Source organism: Enhydra lutris, unplaced genomic scaffold (assembly GCF_002288905.1).
Source record: "Enhydra lutris kenyoni isolate GAN:26980312 unplaced genomic scaffold, ASM228890v2 scaffoldscaffold71, whole genome shotgun sequence".
NCBI lineage: Eukaryota > Metazoa > Chordata > Mammalia > Carnivora > Mustelidae > Enhydra > Enhydra lutris.
This window is the reverse complement of record NW_019154155.1, coordinates 5,661,940-5,683,794: the sequence shown is the minus strand read 5'-3', so window position 1 is coordinate 5,683,794 and position 21,855 is coordinate 5,661,940. Positions and strand designations below refer to the sequence as shown.

The 21,855-nt window shown below is 40.1% G+C and overlaps 1 protein-coding gene across 3 annotated transcripts in view; it reads right to left on the bottom strand.

Moving 5' to 3' along the window:
- LOC111159885 (crystallin lambda 1) overlaps positions 1–21,855 on the bottom strand; it is a 191,023-nt gene that overhangs the window by 146,279 nt on the left and 22,889 nt on the right. The window contains exon 1 of one of the 3 annotated variants that reach the window (XM_022522540.1): positions 6,665–6,744. The exons of 1 other annotated variant lie outside the window; for it this stretch is intronic. In XM_022522540.1, coding sequence (XP_022378248.1) covers positions 6,665–6,744 — 80 coding nt within the window. Of the gene's footprint in view, positions 1–5,879; positions 5,926–6,664; positions 6,745–21,855 lie in introns of those variants that run through there. One more of the 3 variants, XM_022522541.1, reaches the window with a different exon arrangement.

Below are 21,855 nucleotides of genomic sequence, written 5' to 3'. Positions count from 1 at the left end.
TGCATTCCCACCAACAGTGTAGGAGGGTTCCCCTTTCTCCACCTCACTCGGCATCAGGGAAATACAAATCAAAACCACAATGAGATACCACCTCACACCAGTCAGAATGGCTAAAATTAACAAGTCAGGAAATGACAGATGCTGGCAAGGATGTGGAGAAAGGGGAACCCTCCTACAATGTTGGTGGGAATGCAAGTTGGTGCAACCACTCTGGAAAACAGTATGGAGGTTCCTCAAAAAGTTGAAAATAGAGGTGCCTAGGTGGCTCAGTGGGTTAAAGCCTCTGTCTTCAGCTCAGGTCATGATCCCAGGATCCTGGGATCAAGTCCCACATCAGGCTCTCTGCTCAGCAGGGAGCCTGATTCCCCCTCTCTCTCTGCCTGCCTCTCTGCCTACTTGTGATCTCTGTCAAAAAAAAAAAAAAAAAAACTTAAAAAAAAAAGTTGAAAATAGAGCTACCCTACAACCCAGCAATCACACTACTGGGTATTTACCCTAAAATACAAATGTAGTGATCCAAAGGGGCACGTGTACCCAAATGTTTATAGCAGCAATGTCCACAATAGCCAAACTACAGAAAGAACCTAGATGTCCATCAACAGATGAATGGATAAAGATGTGGTATATATATCTACAATGGAATACTATGCAGCCATCAAAAGAAATGAAATCTTGCCATTTGCGATGACGTGGATGGAACTAGAGGGTATTATGCTGACTGAAATAAGTCAATCAGAGAAAGACAATTATCATATGATCTCCCTGATATGAGGAAGTTGAGAGGCAAAGTGGGGGGCTTGGGGGTAAGGAAGGGAAAAAATGAAACAAGATGGGATCAGGAGGAAGACAAACCATAAGAGACTCTTAATCTCACAAAACAAACTGAGGGTTGCCAGCGGGAGCGAGGAGGGAGAGGGTGGTTGGGTGCTGTGAGAAGTTATTTTCTTAATCTCATTTACAATTGCAACAAAAAAGAATAAAATACCTAGGAATAAATTTAACCAAGGTGGTGAAAGACCTGTGTACTTCAATACACTTTAATAGAACTTTAAGACAGTGATGAAAGAAATTAAAGAATACACACATGAATGGAAAGATATTCCATGCTCATGGATTAAAAGAATTAACGTTGTTAAAATGTCCCCACTACCCAAAACAAACTACAAATCCAAGGCAATCTTATCAAAAGCCCAATGGGGTTTTTCATAGAACTATAACAATAATTCTAAAAAAGCTAAAGGGATCTTGAGAAAGAACAAAGCCAGAGGTATCATGCTCCCTGGTTTCATCCTATAGTATAAAGCTATAGTAACCAAAACACTACAGTATTGGCAAAAAAAAAAAAAAAGACATGCAGGTTAATAGAACAGAATAGAGTCCAGAAATAAACCCATACATATCTGATCAATTAATTTATGACAACAGAGTCAAGAATATACAATTGGGAAAGGACAGTCTCTTCAATAGCATTGGGAAAAATGGATAGCCACATGCAAAAGAATGAAAATGGACCACTATCTCATACACAAAAATTATCTCAAAATGAATTAAAGGCTTGAATTTAAGACCTTACACTACAAAATTCCTAGAAGAAAACCTAGGTGGTAAGCTCCCTGACATACTCTTAGCAATGTCTTTTTTTTGGAGCTGAAGCCAAAGGCAAGGGAAACAAAAGCAAAAAGAAACAAGTGGGATTACATGAAACTAAAAAAGACTCTGCACAGCAAAGGAAACCATCAAGAAAATGACAAGACACCTACCAAATGCCAGAAGACACTTGCAAATGATATATCCAATAAGGGGTGAATATCCAAAATATATAAAAATCTACAACTCAATAACAAAAAACAACTCAATTAAAAAATGGGCAAAGCAGGGCACCTGGGTGGCTCAGTGGGTTAAAGCCTCTGCCTTCAGCTCAGGTCATGATTCCAGGGGTCCTGGGATCGAGCCCCACATCGGGCTCTTTGCTCAGCAGGGAGCCTGCTTCCTCCTCTCTCTCTGCCTCCCTCTCTGCCTACTTGTAATCTCTGTCTGTCAAATAAATAAAATCTTTAAAAAAAAATGGGCAGAGGATCTAAATATACATTTTCCAAAGAAAACATACAAATGGCCAACAGACACATGAGAAGATGTTCAATATCACTATCAGGGAAATGCAAATTAAAACACAATAAGAGGGGCGCCTGGCTGGCTCAGTGGGTTAAAGCCTCTGCTTTTGGCTCAGGTCATGATCCGGGGGTCCTGGGTTGGAGCCCAGCATCGCATCGGGCTCTCTGCTCAGCGGGGAGCCTGCTTCCTCCTCTCTCTCTCTCTGCCTGCTTCTCTGCCTACTTGTGATCTGCCTCTGTCAAATAAATAAATAAAATCTTAAAAAAAAAAAAAAACACAATGAGATATCACCTCAAACCTGTCAGAATGGCTAAAATCAAAAACTCAAGAAACATCAAGTGTTGGCAAGAATGTGGAGAAAAGGGAACCTATGTTGCACTATTTGTGGGAATATAAATTAGTGCAGCCTCTCCGGACAACTGTATGGAGATTACTCAAAAAATTAAAAATAGAAATATCATACAATCCAACTATTTCAAGGTTTGGTTACTTACCGAAAGAATACAAAAAACACTAATTTGAAGAGATATATACACCCCTATGTTCACTGAAGCAATACTTACAATAGCCAAGATATGAAAACAACCTAAGTGTCTACCTATGAATAAATCGATAAAGAAGACATGGTACACACACACACACACACACACACACACACACACGTATACTATTCAGCCATGAAAAAGAAAGATTTTGCCATCTGTGACAACATGGACAGAACTTGAAGGTATTATATTGAGTGAAACAAGCTGGACAAAGACAAATACTATATGATTTCACTTATATGTAGAATCTAAAAAACAAAACAAACTAAACTAATCTGAACTCTTAGAGAACAAGGGATTCAGGTGAGCAAAATTGGGAAAGGGGGTCAGCTGTATGATGACGAATGGTAACTAGATTTGTGGTGATCACTTTGCAGTGTATACAAATAACAAATTATAATGCTGTATACCTGAAACTTATATAATGTTATATACCAATTTTACCTCAATTAAAAAAAAAAAAAAAAAACAGGGAAAAAACCCAATATCCTAACAAGCCCTTTACACTGTGTATCAGAAAAGGAAAAAAAAAGCAATCTCTGTTATAAAAGCTCAAACATCAGTCTACTAGGACCAGGCATGATGGCTACACAGCTGGTAATGATAGTTTGTACTCTAAGGGGAAGGCCCTGGAATCAGAACTTTTCCGGAAGGAGATGGGCCGCTGAGCTCAGTCCTAAATAAGTGTGCTCAGTGAAAAGAGAGAGAGGCACGGGAGAAAAAGCACACTTGAGGCCCAGGAACATGACAATGTTGGTCTTCTTCCCCAGATCGGTTCCTATTTTAAAACAAGCTCAAGGCCTAAAATTTGGGTAAACACAATGCAGCATGTATGTGAATATAAAATTCATACTTCAGTTATTCAGAAATATAGTATTATGTGAAGGTATGTTCCCCTGCAGACTTCTAGGGCTAAGAGATATGAAAGCCTGAGAACACCACTCAAATACAGCACCACTCAAATGCCTTCAGGAAACCCACTTTTACTCCCATTTTTTAAAGTTGCCATTACCATATTTCCCCTTTCTTCATGTTCCCACAGCCAAGAGGCTTTTCTCTTCTTTCTTAATTCTTCAGACACTCCTATTCTGTCAAGCCCACCTGTCTGAAGGGACTTGCCTTGGATGCTCACAGGAAAGCTAAGTGGCCATGATGAATGGTGTCCTTTATGGGGGCACCTGGGTGCCTCAGTTGTGATCTTGGGGCTCTGGAATTGAGCCCCGAGTAGGGTTCCTTGCTCTGCAGGGAGCCCTCCACTTACCCTGCTCATGTTTTCTCCCTCTCTCAAATATGTAAATACCTTTTAAAAAAAAGAGTGTTCTTTATGAAAAAAATCAATGGAAAAGAATTCAATAGAGACTGTATTTCTAGCAAGTACTTTTAGGAGGGAATCTGGTAATTACTAGGAAAAGATGGAAAATCAATGGTCTAATATGTCCCTGAAATTGAATACGTATATTTGGTCTGTTGAAATCCAAAAATTAAACTCAACCAGGTTTTAGGGAATTAATTTACACTCCCCCGTCCCATTTTGTAAACCAGTGTTCCTTGGAATCACCCATGAGGCCAGAAGAGAGAGCGAGACAGAGAGAAAGGGGAGGTGTGAAGAGTGGGAAGACAGAGGAAGTGAGTAAGGGGAGATGGGAGGGGGAAGAACAGAGAGGAAAAGGAGAGGAATGAAGGGAAGGAAAGCAGCACTACACCAGAAGCAGAGACAGGTATTTTCTGAGGTGCTGAGGGTATGGGATAGACAGGAAGGGCTTTCTATCCTGTGTCAGTTCCTGCAGTCATTAAAGTTTGCCAGCCCTTGTCTAATTCCTTATCAACCTCCCTCAAGGGAATCAGAAATAAACTGACTCACTAATCCCAGTACCCTCTTGAAACACTGTTCTCCTCATGAAAGAACCAGAGCCAGATAGGCACAGTCAATTCCAAACTCCACCTAACAGTTATTAGGTGAAAGCAGAATAACACTCCAATTCATGGTGTGAGATATACAAAACTCCAACCCTCGACCCTGGACAACTGAAATGCAAGTCAAGCATAGTCACTGTGCCCAATACAAAGTACGCTTTTAAAATATACTTTTATATTCCTTCACCAGGCAGCCACACACATCCACATGCCTGTAAAGGTCAAAGGCTCAGTTAATTACACTGTTCTGTGACCAAAAGGAAGCTGACAAAAGCACCCTGATTCCTTTTTTCAATAAGTTCTAAAGGAAAAATCCTGACACTGGAATTGTCGTCGCTGGTGGGCAGGTCAGGCAGGCCTACACCTCAGTGGCATAAAGAGACACAAAGCCACCCCCAAAAAGGTGCTTCTAACTAAAATAGCAAGTATTATGTCTGTAGATTGCTATGATAGCCTATCAATGCAACCTTTTTTTTTTTTCTTTAATGAAAATAGCAGAAGTTATAAAAGATCAGGTTGGGGAACAAACCAGAAAATTTTGGAAAGAATTTAGGCTACTAAACCGACACACGCTAGCAAACTCTGAGCTCCAGCGTTACCCTCCCGAAGCGGCACTTTCTCCACGAATCAGGAATGAATTAGGATTGCCCCCGTGTGTTTTCCAAGCACCTGTTGCCGCCCAGGGACACCCCTGGGGACAAGAACATACACATCCTCACGCCCTGAGGCAGCCCTGTCCATGGATTGCCAAAGGACCCTCATTACTGGCTTAGTCCCATCGCGGCCACTTTACTGTGACCAGGGGCAAACTGCATAATCTGTTTTTTCACCCATCAAGTGGGAATAGTTAAGAATACGGTTCTGCAGAATCTTTGCCAGACTTCCTTTCACCCAACGCCTAGCACGTCTTTTGTATTTGCTGGTAGGCCTGGCATCACTCAACTAATTGCACAAACCGCATTTCCACCGCAGCCTGCGCTGTCGACTTTCTGAACCTTGCTGGTAAGACAGCACGAAATGAAACAAAACCGCACTCTACGGCGTGCTCCAACTTGCAAAGCCACGCCGCCACCGGGCGCTCCTACAGGCCTGGCCACTTTCACAGAGGGCTGCAAGGGCACACGGAACCCTCGAGGGTTGAAGGCTGGCGTTCCACCATGCCGTTTCCACCTCTGAAACCTGACAGCGACCTGGGCGCCCAAGCCGAGGCGGCGACACACGGGCCCCACGTTCTGGCGCACCATGGGCCCGGGTCTCCTCCAGCGCCGTGGCAAGAGCGCGGTGGGTCGGTGGGTCGGGGCCGTTTACCTGCCAATGATCGCCACCTCGCCGGCCGCTGGGGACGCCATAGCCCGACGCCAACCTGGCCCGGGACCGCACCGCAAGTGCGAAGAGCTGTGGGCTACAGGGCTCTCCGGCGCCGCGCGCGGCGCCAGAACTCCGCGCGGGGCGGGGCGTGACCCGTGCCTATTGGCTTGGCACCCGAGCCGGGGCGGGCGCGCGGGCCGGGATAGGCTCCGGGAAGGCCGGGTCGGGGGGGTGGGGCGGGCCCGCCGCCTCAGTCCTCATTGGGTGCGTGGCAGGCGGAGCCTCCACCCGGACACCTAGGCACAGAACCGCAGCAAAGGGACGCAGGCGGGGTTGACCCGGGGGAGGACCTCCTGGGGGGAAAGCTGGATGGAAAGCGCGAAAACCCAACCCTTCAGACTCCAGCAATTCATTTTTTCATATTTTAGTTTCCAGCTGTGCACCCTAAAATCAGTGTACATAGAAGGGGCACCTCCAGGCCGGCACAAGGCTTGACCACTAAAGTACCCCAAAGAAACTAGCAGTAGAACTTCCTCTTTGAAAATATTAGCACGTCGGGGCGCCTGGGTGGCTCAGTGGGTTAAGCCGCTGCCTTCGGCTTGGGTCATGATCTCAGAGTCCTGGAATCGAGCCCCGCATCGGGCTCTCTGCTCAGCAGGGAGCCTTCCTCCTCTCTCTCTGCCTGCCTCTCTGCCTGCTTGTGATCTCTCTGTCAAATAAATAAATAAAATCTTAAAAAAAAAAAAAAAAGGAAAAGAAAATATTAGCACCTCTTCAAAACATACCAGTTCGGGTCTTTATACTGAGGGCGGTTATTGCTGAGTTTACGCTCATAATTCGTTTCTAGAAAGATCCTCGCTGCCATCCTCCACAGATGAGAACTGAGACCCAAGAACTTTGGGAAAGCAGGAAAGCTCTAAATGTATGTATCTGTGAAACTGGAAGACGTGTTTGATCCCACTATACTGTGCTAAGGGGACTGTGAGGAATGGGAATTATTTGAACCGCACTTCCTTCTTCCTGAGGCCGAGTAGGTTTATGTATGACAGAAAGGAAATACCAAAGAGCAAATAAACAGACCAAAGGGAAAAAGCATCATACATCTCATGACAGTTTGTGTCCACACAGCACAAGCTGAAGGGAAATACCACAGTCATCCAATTCATGAGGATTAGAGAGTGCTCAAGCTGAAAACACAAGTATCACTGACCTACTCAGTTGACAAATGGAGCTCTTCCTTTGTTTTTTCCAGTCAGAACATGGAAGGAGGATGTCAGAGGGAGGGGTAGGCTTTAAAAAACAATTTCACAAAGTTTCAATAGACATCTGAAACAAAGAGCTCAACTCGCTTAAGATAAATGAAAAGTAATACAAAATAGATAACTCATCTTTCACCCACCAAAATAGCTAAAATTACAAAGATTGATAAAATAGCCATATTGGGAATGAAGAGTTTCAGACATACAACCCCTTAATACTCAACTGAAGGCAGACTTATATTGGCATATTCTCCTTTGTGGAGAAAAAGTGTTGTTGAAAGAGCAGTCAGCCATGAGTCCTGGGCATTCCTGCACTTTCTTGCTGAGTAGAGCAGACTGCAAGACTTATCCATCTCCTGATGCTAAGCAGTTTCTGTAGCTATGCACCGAGAAAGCTAAATAATCAAGGCTCCTACAAAGTGAGTACCCTGTAACTGGTCCCTTCTGGGGTAGAAGGGGACTGGCTTGTTTGCTGCTCACCACAGTGTCAGCTCTAAGCTAAACAAGTGCCAGTCCCTTGGTCCCTTGCAAATGCTCAGTCATCTGGCCCTCTGTGTAACCCTGTGGGAATTGGGGCTCCAAGAACTGAGGTAAATATGCTCACACTCTGGTCATTGCTTTTGCTGTGAGTAACATGGTCTTTCATCTCTAATCCAGGAGTCTCGTGTCTCCTGTCAGCTTCCACAAAACTGCAGCAAGCTAATTCATTAGTTTGTAATAAGATGAAAATTTCAGACCCCTCACAGTTCTTGACATACCAAAATTTTAAAAGTATGTACTTTAGATTTGCAATTGCAGTCCTACAGATCCGTTATATAGAAATCCGTTATCTACAAATGAAGATAGACAAAATGGCTTATTTCAGAATAGAAATAAAATAGAATAAAAATATTAAAATATATAGAATCTTAATATAGTGTTAAAATAGACATTGAAATCATGATGACTATCTATCAATAAGAAACAGTTTTAAAGATTATGGTACAGAGGGCTTCTGCTTCTGGTCCAGATGGAATAATAGAAACCAGACTTACAGTCCTGCCTTAAACAAGCAAAACATCACCACCCCCCAAATATGGGAAAAAATGGCCTCAGATATTATAGAAGAGGGAGTCTGGGATTGTGATCCCATCCATAAATATACACAGTCTACTGATTTTCTTTTTTCTTTTTTTTTTATTTATTTATTTGACAGAGAGAGATCACAAGTAGGCAGAGAGTCAGGCAGAGAGAGAGGGGGAAGCAGGCTCCCGCCGAGCAGAGAGTCTGATGCGGGGCTCGATCTCAGGACCCTGAGATCATGACCTGAGCCAAAGGCAGAAGCTTAACCCACTGAGCCACCCAGGTGCCCCCACAGTCTACTGATTTTCAACAAAGGTATAGAGGCAACTCAATGGCGAAGGATAATCTTTTCAACAAATGATGCTGGAACAATTGGATATGCATAAGTAATGATAATAATAGCCCCCCACCATATATAAAAACACTATCATCCATTCATGTGAAAACTAAAACCACAAACATCTAAAAGAAAACATAGGAGAAAACTTTGTGACCTTGAGTTAGGCAGAGATTCTTAGGTGTGCCACAAAAACTTTAACAGGCAAATAAAAAGTTGATAAATTAGACTTCATCAAAATTAAGAACTTATGCTTTTTCAAGACAGTATCAAGAAAATGAAAAGATAAGCCACAAACTGGGGGGGAGGGAATATTTTCAATTAGGTATATATTACAGGCCTTGTTTGCAAAATGTAGAAAGAGTTCTCAAACTCAATAATAATTTTTAAAACAGCTTTTAAATTTAATTTTTTAAAACAGTGACAAGTTTTATGTTGTATATACATTATCACAACTTTTTAAATAGCCGAAAGATATATTTTTTTCAAAAATTTTTTCAAATTTTTATTTAAATTCTAGTTAGTTAACATACAGTACAATATTGGTTTCAGGAGTAGAATTGAGTGTTACATACAACACCCAGTGTTCATTAAAAAAAGTGTCCTCTTTAATACCCATCACCCCTCTAGCCCATCCTTCACCCTCCTCCCTCCATCACCCTTCAGTTTGTTCGCTAGAGTTAAGAATCTCTTTATGGTTTGTTTCCCTCGCTCTTTTTTTGATGGCTGAGAAATATATATATATGATCACATCTTCTTTATCCATTCATCAGTCAAGGGATATTTGGGCTCTCTCTGCAGTTTGGCTATTGTTGATAGTGCTGCTATAAACATCAGGGTGCATGTACTCCTTCAAATCTGCATTTTTGTATCCTTTGGGTAAATACTTAGTAATGCAATTGCTGTATTGTGGGGTAGTTTTATTTTTAACTGTTTGAGGAATCTCCATACTATATTCCAGAGTGGCTGCACCAGTATGCATTCCCACCAACAGTGCAAGAGTGTTCCCCTCCCTCCACATCCTTGCCAACATCTGTTGTTCTGATGTTATTAATTTTAGGCATTCTGAAGGTGTGAGATGGTATCTCAGGATGGTTTTGATTTGTATTTCCCTGATGATGAGTGATGTTGAACATCTTTTCATGCATCTGTTAGCCATTTGTATGTCTTCTTTAGAAAAGTGTCTATTCATGTCTTCTGCCCATTTCTTAACTGGATTTTTTTGGGGGGTGTTGAGTTTGATAAGTTCTTCATAGATTTTGGATACTAATCCTTTATCAGTTATGTCATTTGCAAATATCTTCTCCCATTCTATAGGCTGCCTTTTAGTTCTCTTGGTTGTTTCTATTACTGTACAGAAGGTTTTTATCTTGATGGAGTACGAATAGTTCATTTTTGCTTTTGTTTCCCTTGCCTTTGGAGATGTGTCTAGCAAGAAGTTGCTATGGCCAAGGTCAAAGAGGTTGCTGCCTGTGTTCTCCCCTAGGATTTTGATGGTTTCCTGTCTTGCATTTAGGTATTTCTTCCATTTTGAATTTATTTTTGTGTGTGGTGTAAGGAAATGGTCCAGTTTCAGTCTTCTGCATGTGGCTGTCTTGTTTTCCCAAAACCATTTGTTGAAGAGACTCTCTCTTTTTCTCCATTGGATATTCTTTCCTACTTTGTTGAAGATTAGTTGACCAAAGAGTTGTGGATCCATTTCTAGGTTCTCTATTCTGTTCCATTGATCTATGTGTCTGTTTTTATGCCAGGACCGTACTGTCTTGATGACTACAGCTTTGTAATATAGCTTGAAATTCAGAGTCATAATGTCTCTCATTTTGTTTCTCTTTCTCAGGATTGCTTTGGCTATTAGAAGTCCTTTGTGCTTCCATACAAATTTTGGGGTTGTTTGTTCTTGTTCTGTAAAAAATGCTGTTGGTATTTTGATAGGGATTACATTAAATGTATAGATTGCTTTGGGTAGTATAGATATTTTCACAATATTTGTTCTTCCAACTCATAGGATGGAATATCTTTCCATTTCTTTGTATCCTCTTCAGTTTCTTTCATCAGTGTTTGACAGTTTTCAGAGTATAGCTCTTTCACCATTTTGGTTAGGTTTATTCCTAGGTATCTTATTGTTTTTGCTGCAATTGCAAATGGGATCAATTCCTTGATTTCTTTTTCCTCCATTTTGTTATTGATATATAAGAATGGAACAGATTTCTGTACATTGATTTTATATTGTGTGACTTTGCTGAATTCATGTATTAGTTCTAGCAATTTTTTGGGTGGAGTGTTTTGGGCTTTCTACATAGAGTATCATGTCATCTGCAAATAGTGAGAGTTTGACTTCATTCATTCAGCCAATATATACTTGCGTTGTGCCCCCACCCTATGCCAGTCACTTTGCTAGGTGAGAAGAATTAGTTTGACAAGATCCTGCTTTCATGGAGTGTATATGTGGAAGTCAGCAAGAAATAAGTAAATGGATAAGATAATTTCAGAGCTCGGTAGTCTCTGTTAAGTAACTGGAAAGAGGTAATGGGATAGTGAGCATCCAGAAGGAGACCTCAGAGGTGCTACTTTAAAGTGAATAGAAATCTTCTCGGAGAATATGATTTTTTAGCTGCAGACTAATTGATGAGAAGGATTCGGTAACATAAAGATCAGCAGTGAGCTTGCCAGATGTGAGAATCAAACAGAAGGCCGACATAGCTATAGCACAGTGGGCAAAGAGGTAAAAAGTAGTATGAGAGAGCCAGGCTGGGACCAGCTCCTCTAGGGACTTGTCATGGTAGAGTTTGTATTTTGTATTAAATGAAATAAATAAATGATTAAATAAATAGAAACAACCCAATTAAAAAGTGGGCAAAAGATTTGAAGAGACAGTTCTCTAAGGGAGATATATTTAATAGTTAATAAGCAGTGAAAACCTGTTAAACATCATAAGTCATCAGAGGAATTTAAATTAAAGCCACAAAATGCCTAAAATCAAAACCACTGAAAATACTTGCATTGGTAAGGATGTGGAACAATGGAATTCTCACAGATTGCTGGTGGGAATGCAAAATGGAACAACAAGTTAGGAAAACAACCTGGAAATTTCTTGTGAAGTAAAACATATTTACCACACTACTCAGCAATCCCAGTCCTAGGTATTACTCAAGGAAAATAAAAAGGATCCACACAGAGATGTGTAAAAATATATTCTTAGCAGCCTTATTCGTAATAGCCAAAAACTAGAAACAACTTAAATGGGGGAATAGAATAACAAATTTTGATATATTCATACACTTTAATACCACTCAGCAATAAAAAAAAGAACAACCTACCTATGTATTCAACAACACGAATGACTCCCAATAACATTCTATTGAGCAAAAGAAAAGAAGTCAGATGCAGAAGAGTATATCTACGATTCAATTTTTTTAAAAATTTTTTGTTAGGGAGAGAGAAAAAACATGCATGCACTGGCAGTGGGGAAGGGGGAGAGGGAGAGAATCTTAAGCAGACACGATGCCCAGCATGGAGCTCAATCTCACAACCCTGAGATCATGACCTGAGCCAAAATCAAAAGTCACCCAACTGAGCCACCCAGGCACCCCAAATGATTCAATTTATATGTGACTCCAGAAAAGACCAATCATAGAGATATCTTGGAGGGGATTGCCTCAGTAGGGGCACAAGAGAAATTAGTGACTGATAGAAGTATTCTATATCTTGATTAGGATAGTGGTTACACAGGTATACATATTATCGAAACTCACTGAAATGGGACACCTGGGTGGCTCAGTTGGTTAAGCATCTGCCTTTGGTTCGGGTCATGATCTCAGGCTCCTGGGATTGAATCCTTTTTAGGGTTTCCTGCTCAACATGCTTCTCCCTCTGTTCCTCCCCCTATTTTCTCTCTCTCGAATAAATAAAATCTTTTTAAAAAAAACACTCAATGCAATATACACTCAAATGAGTGCATTATATTATATATATGTTACACCTCAATAAAAGGTTTTTAAGGTAGGAGTTTGTTGGTTTTTTTTTTTAAAGATTTTGTTTATTTGTCAGAGAGAATGAGAGAGCACAAGAGCATAAGAGGGGGAGGGGCAGGCGGAGAAAGAAGGAGAAGCAGGCTGCCCGCTGAGCAGAGCCAGACACAGGGTCAATCCCAAGATCCTGGGATCATGACCTGAGCCAAAGGCACGCAGTTAACCAACTGAGTCACCCAGGCATCCCATGAGGTAGGATTTGGGATGATTTGCATCCTTCAAGAATAAGTGTTTGATTCACCCCACTCCCACCCCCACCTAGTGGAAAAAACACACGCACACACCACACAAACCTTGATCAGCTGAGATGCAGTACAAAGGTGAATTTGTGACAAGTACTTGGAAAGGAAGTAATAAATATTATATTCATGACAAGTAACAGAAATGAAGACCATATGGTCTATGCAATTTTTTCTTAGTTTTATCTGTATATATTTGTGTCATCTAATTTCGTTACCCTCCTCCTCTTTTTCCCCTGTTATTTTATGTAAGGATTGTTGGGAAGTGCTTACCTTTACAATTCAGGTTACAGAATTTTCAGGTGAGCTTAGACTGAATTAGAGACAGATACTGAAATTGTTGCCCTGAGATGGATACAGTGACTGTTAGCACTTGCTCTATCTACCCTTTGTGCAGAAATTAAGAGCATCTCTGAGGGAAAGAACACTGCATCTTCTCAGGAAAAAACAGTCTCTACTATTGCAGCAAAGAAATTCAAGTATGTGTAGAAGAGTGTGTTTGGATTGTACCAGTGGTTATTGGACTATTGTGTATCTGCTCCAAACAATTGTTTCTCCACCCCAAATCCAGCCTTCTATATTCTGTATTATGATGTTGAAGCTGGCTTCCTATGAAATTCTACCAACTGGGGCACTAGAGAAAAAATGGAAGGCAGAAGGAGGAGAGAATATTCCCTTGCTGATCCTATTAGCGTCATCCTAGAAATGGCATCAGAGACCCCTATTGTTTCCATCTCCAGCTTTTTTGGCCCTCCTAGACACTGCCTTTCATCCCTCTCAGAGGCATGACCACTGCCCAAGAGGTTTAAGTCTCAATTCCACTGGGCCTCTCCTCCAACCTTCTAGTTCCCAAAATTTCCCTGCATTCCTAGAATCTTAGGAGCATAACCATGTCCTAATATTACTGTTACCTCAGTGTTCTCTGCTTTTCAGTCCTCCAAGAACTATCGAACTAATTCTCCATATTAAATTCTCTGTTGCAATATCTAATGTGGTTTCTTCTTTCCAAACTAGACTTTGGACTTCTCTAAATGTTAAAAGCTGGTGATTATAAATTGATTCTAATGGAATTTGGGTAGTCTGAAATCCATGTACATTTGGTGAGAGGTTTTCACAGTAAACTCCTGGCTAAAGTATAAATTTGTAATATCTGATATATTCTTCTTTATTTTATTTTACTTAATTGAAATTGATCTTGACATTCCTAAGTTACATATTTCTGAAATTCTACTTAGTATCTGGAAGTTGAATTTATATAGTATGAGACACAAATGCTGGAAAAAAATACTAGAGAAAACTTAATAAAGTTAAAATAGAATTAAGCACATAAAAATATGCAGATTCTAATACTACTAGAAATTAAATACTATTAGGCAGAATGGGTTTGTACAGCCAAAACTTTCTTATTAGAGACCTTGCACATCTAGCCAAGTATTCAGCCATTGAAAATTGGCCAGATAATGGCTACATTGAACTTGACACAGACTCCAGTGGTTGAAATACTTGTGTTTTCCACTCATTTCATAAAGTCAGTTAGGACTAATTTTTATACTCTTTTACCAGCTCAGTATTACCACTGAGAAATGACAAGAAGTTAAAAGTTGCTAGCTTTTAAGAACTCATAGCTCTTTAAATATCAACACTTCAAACTGAAATTGGTTCTTATGTAACCATACAAAATAGGAATTACAAGTGACTCTAGAGACCATACTTACTGGGACATATTCTAAGGGAAAAAAGAATTACAAAATAAAACAAAGCAAAACAAACAAACAAAAAAACCTTGAGTTTCATTTGGTGGTTTAGTTTTCATACCAATAGATTGCTATTTTTAAGCTTTTTTGTTTGGACAAATCAAATATATGTGTTGGGTTTGTTCGGCATGAAGATTTCACCATTAAAAAAAAGATTTCATCATAAGTGAAAATAAGGTATAACCATAGAAACAAAGAATTCAAAGAGGAGGGACACCAGGGTTAGTCAGTCGGTTAAGTGTCTGCCTTCAGCTCAGGTCATGATCTCAGGGTCCTGGGATGGAGTCCTAGATCAGGCTCCTTGCTCAGCAGAGAGCCTGCTTCTCCTTCTGCCTGCTGCTGTTCCTGCTTGGCTCATTCTCTCTCTGGCAAATAACTAGATAAAATCTTTTTTAAAATCATTAAAAAGAAAAGAATTTAAAGAGGAATCCTATAATGTTAGATAGCTGGATGGAGGAATAGATAGATAGGTAGATAGATAGAATGACTGAATGAAGTTGTTTTTCAGCTCTGTCATCTGAAGTTCTCTCTAAGATCAGTACCACCCAGTATCACAAATCTGGCCTGAAACCCTGATGCCCCAATCTTGATCTCTACATTCTTCACTACAAGGAACCAGGACCTCTTGGAGAAATTGTTGACCCATATTTAGAGTAGGAAGGCTACCAGGTTGGCCTGGGACAGCTGTGGGCTCAGAGGCAAGAAAACTTTCAAATATCAATGGGATGGCATCTAAGGGCCCTCAGACTCAGCCTACACAGTAATTAGCAATGAGAAAATTCACTTGGACTATCTGGTCAAATGATCTGCTCTTAAATGACCTCAATTAACCTTTAAGAATTAGATCATTAAGTGCTCCTTTTGGCAGCACATATATTAAGAATTGACATGATATAAAGATTAGGTTGGCCCCTGCCCAAGGATGACAAAAAAAATTTGTGAAGCAGTCCATATTTTTACAGAACAGATGGGTGGTTCCCAGAGGGATCTTATTTATTTTATAACTGGATATTTGTACCTTTTGGCACCCTTCACACATTTTGCCTGCTGCCAAGTCCTCTGGGTTCCCTCTGGAACCCATAGTGCCAGGAAGCTTGAATTATAATAATTCACATTAGTGTCATTCTAGTGCATGAAGTAATTTCACCTCATTATCTCATTTGATCCTCCCAGTCTTTTAATTGTTTTCTTCATCTGTAAGATGAGAAAACAGGAGGCTCTAAGAGGCAAGTTCAGCAATGTTCATTTATTTACCCTCATTCATTAAGTATTTATTGAGTACTTCCTATGTGCCAGTCGCTATTCTGAATCAGCATGGTCCCAACAGAAATTTCTGCAGTGGTAGAAATGTGCTCTATCTGCACTGTCCCATATGGTAGTCACTGGTTACACTTGGCTACTTGCCAGTAGGCTAATGTGACTGAGGAAATCAATATTTATTTCATTTTAGTTTATTCTAACTTACATTAAAGAGCCACATGTATCTGGTAGCTGCTGTGTTGGCTCAGTTCTAGACATTGGAGACAGTGGTGAGCAAGACAGAATAAGACACACCCTTCAAATCATCCAGACTAGACAACATTTCTTCTTTTACATTGCCAAACCCCACTTCCTTCTGAAGCTGTCTCTGCTTCACCCTGTGATGGATGATTGCTCCTTTCTCTGAGCTCCTGAGCTTCCTGTAAACACTGCATGGTACACTGAGTCACTCATTCACTCCGGTTTTTATTGTACAATCCACTGTGTTAAGAAATGCTTAATGTTTAGTCCTTTGCTAAATTGTAAACGTCTTAAGGTTAAGGACTATGCACCAGTTTTTCCTTACTAAGCACATCATAAGTACTCCTTCTGCTTCTAAAAGCTTTCTTCTGCTTATTTCCAAAACACATCATTCTTTCCATTACTTTTTTAGTTTGATGTGATGCTATGGAATATGGGACATGAATTCTAACTTCAATGGAAAGTGTTAGATTGGTTTTATCCCCTCCACACCATAGGATGCAAAAACAAGCCAATAAACCTCAGCTGAATATGGGATAGAAGGATAAAATACAGAAAAAGAGCAAAGAAAGTTGTATTCCAACAGAAGTTGTGAAGAAATATAATTCAAAATAATGAAATATGAGGACACCTGACTGGCTCAGTCAGTAGTGCACATGACTCTTGATCTCGGGGTTGTAGGTTTGAGCCCCAAATTGGGTGTAGAGATTACTTAAAAATAAAATCTTTAAAAACTAATGAAAAGAATTTGTCTCTCAAATCCCTGCTTCAACATGGAGAATGTTTTATTCAATGTTTTTGGATAACGGTCTTTTAGAAGTGATCCAGCAACCATAAAAGTGGTAGGCACAAAAAATAGGTCATATTGTCAAAATATTATGCCACTTTAATATACCATGTCATTATAACAATGATTGGGGAAAATTGCTTACATTGGGTAAAATTTAGACAGGGCTATGTTATTGTAAAAGAAATGTGAAGCTTTGTAAAATGTTTCTTTTTTATAATAATAAACACTTTCATTTACAAAAGTTAGCTCTAGAAATTAAGGTAATATAAAGAACTCTGTCTAGCACATATGAGGTCCATTGAGCAAGAACAGCTCCTGGGATGTAATCAAAGCCCGACTTTTTATGTCTCTCTCCCCCTGCAAACTCGCTCACTGGCAAAAGTGTTTTCCTTGGTCCTCAATTAAAGAAAGTTCCGTCAGGCCCTGAGTTTTCTGGCCACATTCAGGGAATTCAAGCTAAGGGGCAATTTCAGTTGCAAATAGAGCAGTCTTAATTAGGTAGTTAAATCTCCCCTTTGCCAGCTAGGACCAGTGGTGGGCAAACATTGAAGGTGAATTGGCCAGTTCCTTCTTTTCCCATTCACCTGGGCCACCATTTGCCAGCTGCTGCTACTTCTCTCTCCAGGGTTGGGTTGGCATGTGGGGATTGGCTGAATGAATAGACTGCATTTTTGGTCAAGCCAAGCATGTACAGGGACACAAAATTTATCCAAGTTTCAGTTTGCTGACACAAGTTCCATCTGGGGCCTGGAAATCTATTTCAACACTATATAGGTAGTAGTATACATGTCAGTATCAGAAAGGCAGAGTAGTATAGTGGTTAGAAATGTGGGCCCTGGAGTCAGACTGCTAGGGTTTCAATAGCAAATTCTTCCTTTACTGGTTGTATGATCTTGAACAAGTTCATTAAACCCTTCAAACTCAGTTTCTTCAGCAGTAAGAGAATAGTCATAGTTTCCCCTCAGCATGGTTATTTTAAAATATGTCAGGCCCATAGTAAGTGTTGGGTAGTTATTTGGCTACCACTGCCTTACACGACAGCTCTTCCACACACGCATTCTCCCTGCCCACCACCTCCGCGGAACCTCCTTGCAAAGCGTGGAAAACAAATTTTAGCTCATTCTTTCACAGGTGAGTGCTCTGAGACTTCCAGAGGCTAACAAAGGTAATGAAAGCCACTTAGGCAGTAAATCTTGGATCAGAATTTTTCTTTCCAATGAAAATGCCATGAATTTTAAGCTTGAACAATGTTTCTCAAAAGATTTAAAATTTGAATTTCAGGTATGAAATTTATAAACTCAGGAATAGCCTCCAGGAATGTTCAGAAGCATTGCAACATCACTGCAAACTATTTCATAAAATAAATGTGCACACAGATTGTTGCCTAGAGCTCTTCCTGGCCCCTGCAGACACACCCTTGATTACATGTACTTATCCTCCCTTCCACTTCTTGACCTCCTTTAAAAGATCACAAGTAACCTCATGCATTGATATAGCCCTTTCCAAAATGTTTTCTCATCACCCATTCCTTGCCTATATTTATTTTGCTTAAGAAGAAAAAAGGAGAGACAGAAAAGAAGGAAGATAAGTTCGAAGTTTAATGAAACATAATGAAATGTTACCATGATAAAAATGTTCCACAAGAAATAGGGTTTTCATGATCATTCACTCAGTTACCAGAAAGATCATAGTTCTGAATGACAACCAAATGATTTAAACATGCCACTGAATTAAGAATTTTTTTCTGTACAACAACCTTTTCCTCCTCAATGTCACAGTTTTGATATATTTTCTTTTGGGGAAACCAAAGATAGAAGACAGTTTGCATGTGTTGGGGAAACTTTTGGGGAAACAGAAAGGTGTTCCTAAGACTGAAGGATTCTCCTCTGTTTACATCAGTCACATTTGTACCTATACTCCCATGGATCCCAGGGAAGTTTGAGTTATACTCTATTATTTAAACTATATATCTCATATGATATATTGATAGTAAGAACAATTTTAACAAAGAGCATTTGGAAGCTAGAATTTCAATATATATCTTTTATAATACCTTTTCCTTTTCTTTACCTATTAAACTGCATGGATTCATTTTCACTAGTAATAGAGATTTGATTTTATACAGGACCCAGAGCAATGACCATCAAATTCGTGCCTTTGTATACATTTTAAAACAAGATTTCTTCCTCAAGACACTTATATTTCCATCTGCCAAAAATTGTCAAACTGTATTGATATTTTTTAGAACAAGATACTTTACTGCCATCTTCTGGAAAATTGTTTTTATTATTGTTATAAGTACCAAATCTATGATATCTGTATGTGAATAACACTTCCTTAGGTGTGTCTCCCTTGTGCAGTGCATAACCTATACAAGCCTATGTGACAGAGGTTGTGATGAGTATAATATTGTCTAGGGAAATTCATGTACTTGAATACAACTAAGTCCAAAGAGATGGTAGCTCCTTGTCAGAAACTAAGGATTTCATCATTGTTGGAATTACTGTGGCTTCTTTCCAAATCATTTCTGAATTCACTCAGAGAAGATGTCACTCATGGACTTTATTTTTGTCCAGTCTCAGAATTCTGAGGTGGCAAGAAGAATAAGAGAATGGGTGACATAGATCCTCAGTTTGAAAGCATGCCAAGATAGAAGATGAGAGTTTAAGTCAACAAGCATGTAGACTTAAACACACAAGACAATTAAGATCTTCAGCCTGAGTGATCTTTGATTTTCTTTGTTGGGGCTTCAGGGTCAAAGTCATTACTGGATAGAGGCACATTTGCAATATAAACGATTCTCCTTGCCTTTTGGCACAGTTCAAAAATTTTATACACAAGCCACCTCAAAAAGACAAAAATCTCTCAACTTCCCAAACCACTCTCACTTTCTCATAGCATTTAACTTAGGGAATCACAAACCAAATGAACAGGAAGGCTAATGATGTGTCAGTGAAGTGCCATCTAGTTCTTCATGAGGAAAATTTTGAAGCAAATGCGTCAATAAAGCATTAGTTCAATTCTCAGTGTTCTATATTGTAGCTTTATAGGTATTTATGTATTTTTAAATTTTATTTATTTGAGATAGAATGACAGTGAGAGCACAAGGAGGTGCAGAGGGAGAGGGAGAAGCAGACTCCCTGCTGAGCAGGAAGCCCGACATGGGGCCTCGATCCCAGGACCCTGGGATCATGACCTGAACCAAAGGCAGACGTTTAACATACTGAGCCACCCAGGCACCCCATATTATAGGTATTTAGGAGAATTTACCTCACACGTCTTTAGAAACCACTATCAGGTCACTAATATTCTTTGGACCATGCTTTGGGCTCACAAGTAAATGTAGTTCATTCAAAATTGTTTTTCAAATGGTGCAATCAAGTGATTTTACTATTCTCTCTAATCCCAGTGCTATTGAACTTCCTGTGATGATGGAAATAGTCTGTATGTGTACTCTCCAACACAGCAGTCACCAACTGTGTGTGACTATTGAGCCCTTGAAGTGTGGTGAGACTAAGGAACTGAATTTTTATTTTTATTTCATTTTATTTAGTTTAAATTTCATCTTAAATAGTTATCTGTGGCTAACTATTACCATATTAGACAGTGCAGCTTAGACATACCCTTCCCTCTGCCAGGAATACTTCATTTCTGGCTTATCCATTTATGAAACTCCTATGAATGAATGAGTAGACATGTTATAGGTAGATACTGTATATAGCTGATGCAGATCAATAAAAATATTTGATGTTGGGGGTGCCTGTGTGGTTCTGACAGTTAAGCATCCAACTTTTGATTTCAGCTCAGGTCATGATCTTAGGGTCGTGAGATCACGCCCTGAGTCAGGCTCCATGCTCCACATGGAGCCTGCTTGAGATTCTCTCTCTCCCCCTCTCCCTTTGCCCTTCTCTTGCTCAGCTCATATTCTCTCTCCTCCCCTCTCTCTCTCCCTCCCTCCCTTACCAAAAAATATAAATAAATAAATTTGATGCTGACAGTGTAATGTGCTTAATTTCACTGTTTCATGTCATCAAACATCTTTGCACAATATTCTAAAAGAGTTTGGTTATTTGAGTGTTCCTGTTTTTTTTTTTTTTTTTTGTGATTTTGGATGATGAATGAGTGGGAGTTTTCTTTGGATCGTATAAGAGTTATCGGGGTTTTTTTTCCCCCAAACATATTCCAGCCTTCACTGATCCTACTTTTGAGCTGAAAAGCCAAATTCACATCTGTTATGATGAAAGTGATTTAATTACCACCCAAGCAAGTAGAAAAAAGTTGACATGTTATGTACTAGGGAAGAAGTCTTTTTATAAGCAAGTTCTTCTGACAACAGAGAAAGGAAAGCCAAAGTGATGGAAATTTACTCTGCACATACCCTGCACAAAGGGCCTTTCAGAAATCAGCTTCAGTGTGGCACGAAAGCCATGCGGCAACAACAGGGCAGTGTCTGGGACTCGTGAAAGGGCAGGAGTGTGCTGCTTTCTAAAGAAATCCTTCCATTCCATACCCCTTTGCTCCAAACACAAAGGAGACTACAGAGGCAGCAGAGTGGACTTCAGGCCACCTTTTCCTAGTTTCCAACCATAAAAATTGTTTCAACATTTATTACAGTGTTTTTCCACTTTTTCCCCTCTGCCCCACTCCCCTGTTTAGTCAGTGATCACCTATCACCCTGAACACAGATTTACTACCTTAAATCTAGGGCACTCTACTCATTCTTAAAAGTGAGAGATTTGATATGATCTCCCTGATATGGGGAAATGGAGATGCAACATGGGGGGTTTGGGGGGTAGGAAAAGAGTAAATGAAACAAAATGGGATCGGGAGGGAGACACACCATAAGAGACTCTTAATATCACAAAACAAACTGAGGGTGGCGGGGATGGGGCGGGTAGGGAAAGGGTGGTGGGGTTATGGACATTGGGGAGGGTATGTGCTATGGTGAGTGCTGTGAAGTGTGTAAACCTGGCGATTCACCCCCTGGGGCTAATAATACATTATATG